The 3,957-nt window shown below is 37.1% G+C and overlaps 1 protein-coding gene across 1 annotated transcript; it reads left to right on the plus strand.

The window, feature by feature from the left end:
* Window positions 1-245: 245 nt before the first annotated feature.
* LOC146635282 (V-set domain-containing T-cell activation inhibitor 1-like) lies at window positions 246-2,760 on the plus strand. Its single transcript, XM_085346479.1, has 3 exons — window positions 246-432; window positions 1,817-2,140; window positions 2,351-2,760. The coding sequence occupies exons 1-3, from the start codon at window positions 339-341 to the stop codon at window positions 2,455-2,457; spliced, it is 525 nt and encodes a 174-aa protein (XP_085202605.1). The 5' UTR covers window positions 246-338; the 3' UTR covers window positions 2,458-2,760.
* The last annotated feature ends 1,197 nt before the right edge of the window (window positions 2,761-3,957 follow it).

Consider the following 3,957-nt stretch of genomic DNA (forward strand, 5'->3'; position numbering starts at 1 on the left):
TATTTTACATTCATTATTAACATTTAACCTTCACACCTTTAGAAGCTTTTACATTTTAAACTATGATATTTTTGAACTCGAACCTAAAACAGAAAAAATCTTTTTACTAGATTCTAAACACTTGATTATACAGACAGACGAATAGGCGCCACCTTACCTCATAATTTCCTGTAATTTCCTTTTTTTCATGCAGTGGAATTTCCTCTCACAGGGGCACAGGGATATTGCTCAGGGTATCAGTCATACACCGCATAAAATAACTTTAGGTAAATTTAATAGCTTTAAAGAGCATCTGTATATTGTTTATTATTGTTTTTTTAATCCAGGAAACTACAACAATGAAGCTGTGGGAGATAAGAAAGGAAATGCTGTTAAAAACAGCTTTAACCGCGTTTGTCCTCTCATGTTTCCTGGGACGTCTGGACTGTGAAGGTAAGATGTGTTAATCCTGTAAAACATTAAATTGTAGTTAAATTCAAATGCTAATATACAGTACAGGTTCAGTACATCAGCCTCTCAACTGTCTGGCCTTATGTACAGGTCCTTTAGAAATAAACTATGAAATAAATAACAAGCCATCGCTGTCTGGTACACAAACATCAACAAATTTCTGTATTAAACACCCTGAATGTGACTGACAAGTACAAACAGGTTTTTATACCTTTGTTTTATCATTTTGTACAGACTCTGGGCTTTTCCACAGAGTATGTGAAGCCATTTTACCCATTTTAGCTCAGTAAAACCCACACCACAGTCTACAAATGTTAAAAAAAGCGTATAAACTCTGAAGTTAGACATTCAAAACCCACTGAAGTTCATGATTTAACATGCTTGTGATGGACCGAGTTGAAAAACAGGAGGAGCCCAGGAATTATTAGAAAAATATGGTTTCCATTTATTTAACCCCCAAAAATTATATTTACAAGACTAATAAAGGTTGAGCTCATAAAAGAGGTCAAAGAATCAAAACTGAACCCAGGCAAAGACTGCAAACTTAACAAACCAAATGACTGCTCAAACATACATAATTGACTTAAACATGAAATATGTTTAGGTCATATATGAAAAATGACATACAAGGGTATATATAATGGCTGATCAGACCATTGTGACACATGAGGGGTAACAAACAAAACACAATCATAAATCACAAACGATGCAGTACAATCTAGTTTGTTAATAAACTAAACACTAAAGAAGAAAATCAAAAACCCCATTAAACCCTAAACTCAAATATTTAATTAAATACAAATACTTTGTTTTTAAAGTAAAGAAAACACATCCCCCCCCCCCCCCCCCCCCCTTCTGCAGGAAGTGGTGGTATGGTCCAATTATCTTCCTTTGTATTTAATGGTTTCAAACCCTGGCTACCATATTTTTGTCCGGCAACTCCCAGGGATGATAGCAGGTAAGAAATAAAAAGACAAAGGTTAGTCAGAAAGCAAAGAAATGAAGTAGTATGAATACATAAGTAAACTAAATGTGCGTGCTTACAAATAGAACAAATGTATCCAAACCAATCAATAAAGTTATTGGAAACTAAAATGTATTACTATGTTCAAATGAAGAATGAAAATACAAAAGTTACCGACTTTAGAGTGTGGCCACGGGTTTGGCCATCACAATGCTGGATGTGTAAACATATCTGGGTCTGAATGTAACGCAGTAAAGCTTTTTTTACTCGCTTATAAATTCCCACAGAATTTACACAAAAATAAAAACTCAGGTTTCTGATATTTGAAGCACAATAATAAGCGTGTTTGAATTATTGGATGCATATTATCTTTATGACTGACCTGTTTTCTTCTTATTTTAGAGCTAACAGTCAAACAAGCAAAGGATGTAACTCTGGAGTGCTATGGCCCCAGTGATGCTAACATAATGATAAGCTGGCAAAAGCCTGACCTGCAGTCAGAGTATTATGTGTTCTACTTCAGCGATGAACACATTCACAAAGACAAACAGCATGAATCATTTAAAGGTCGAGTGGAGCTGAAAGATCCAGAGATAAAGGATGGAAACTTTTCTGTGATTCTCAAAAATGTCGCCATGAACGACGCTGGAAAATATGAATGTTATGCTGGATACAACAGACAGAGACCTCAGCTTTTGAAGAGCATCAACCTGAAGGTAAAAGAAGGTGAGTGTGAAGTTGAGCTGCTTCCTGGTTGTTGTTTGTTTCTAAAGATGTTGTTGATGAGACTTTGTAGAAAGCAGCTGGTCTGAGTGATGTGATCAGAGTGCAGTAGATAATGTCTGACAGCAGTTTGAAGAGGAAATGGGTTCTGTTCTGTTCTTCACTCATCACCTACCTGACAGCTGACACCTCACACCTGTTTCTCACCTGCAGGTCAGACAGTACTCGATAAGGACAAAGACCAGAGGAGTGGAGCTGATGGTGTAGAAGTTGACATGTCGATTTCCGTTGTGCTTGCTGCTGCTGTTTTGTTGTTTTAGCCGTCTGTTGAACTGCAGCCAGTTTGAAAGGCCACAGATGGAAATATCACAGTGTATATTCACTCCACCCACCCACTCAGCATTCACAGTGACAGATGTGCTGAGGACAGACAGAAGTTAACGATGCACAATTAAACTGGAATTTAGCACCTGGAGGAAACATTAAGTTATGTTTGTGTTTGTGATTATCTGAAGTTTCCTGCTCAACATACATGTTTGTTTACATTGTTATCTGCTGCCTTTTTTAGTCACCATCAAATATCACTGAGCTATTATGAATTCTGAATTTTACATTTTGATATTTTTGTCCTACATATTTTTCATTTTACATTTTATTTTTTATATTTTACATGTTTTTTGCATTTTTAAAGGCTTAAAATACTGTTGAGAAGGAAGGTTACATTATATGTAAAGAGGGCCAAATATAAGCCCTGACGGCCATCACTAGTCCACTGGATGTCTTTGAAAAATATAAAATGTGAATTAAAAAAGAAAAAGTAAGATGTTGGACTATTTACTGTATTTTGTCATTAAAAGTGGATAACATCATGAGAATCGATCATAGATTAAATTTTTTTTAAACTATTAGTATAAAGAACAAAGTTTTTATAACAAATTTTCAGGATTGATGAATCTGTAACATCAGCAAAATGTTTTACACTTGGTCATGTGCAATAAAGGACATGTGAATGAATCCAGTGCATGTACGAGCAGATTAACACCAGCCTGGCTTGCAACAAACACTCTGAGAGATATCGTTGTATTATTGTTAGATATGCTGTTTCTACTACTTTACTTTCAAACCATCTGTCCTCTCTGTCCAAAACGTGAACATCGGCATCCTTGAAAGTGTGACCTTTGACCTTTAGGTGCAGATGTAGAGCTGAGTCTTGCCCTGTCGAGGTGGCGCGTCTATGTTTTGTGGCTGTTTGGTCTCACCAGTGTAGAGGTCTGAGCACTCCTCGCTGTACTGCACAGCACACACTATGTTGACTGGCTTGTGTTTGGGAGTTTTGTCCTTGGGATGAAACATCTGTGAACGACCATCTCTGAACAGAGGAGGTGGCTCACAACACCGACTGTCCGCCACCTACAACCCAGTTTTGAGATCTTGATCACATCCTGCAACAGCTGATCTCAGTATCACATGACAGGATGAGGCAAGATCTCACAATGGTGGTAAATGTGGTATTGGAACCATTTTACCGGTTGTAGGTTGATTGGTGGGTGTGATTGCAGACCTGCTTGATCAGGGATGAGTTCATTCCTTGTGTTACAGTGCCATCTTGTGGTGGTTTTGAGAATCGTTGCGAATAGAGTTTGTGCAGTACATTTAAGAATGGTGCGCTTCTTTAATCGGACTGTTAAGAGGCCCGTTCCAATAATTTTTATTCCATATTTATGCTGTAATGATTTTTGTCCTTTTTCAGAGAATCCACATATTATTTAACACTCATCTACTATCACACTACATATAAAATGAATTGCATCTCTTACAGC

Source organism: Diplotaxodon limnothrissa, linkage group LG3, assembly GCF_057381915.1.
Source record: "Diplotaxodon limnothrissa isolate DT_005_m linkage group LG3, D_limnothrissa_male_GT1.1, whole genome shotgun sequence".
Classification (NCBI taxonomy): Eukaryota; Metazoa; Chordata; class Actinopteri; order Cichliformes; family Cichlidae; genus Diplotaxodon; species Diplotaxodon limnothrissa.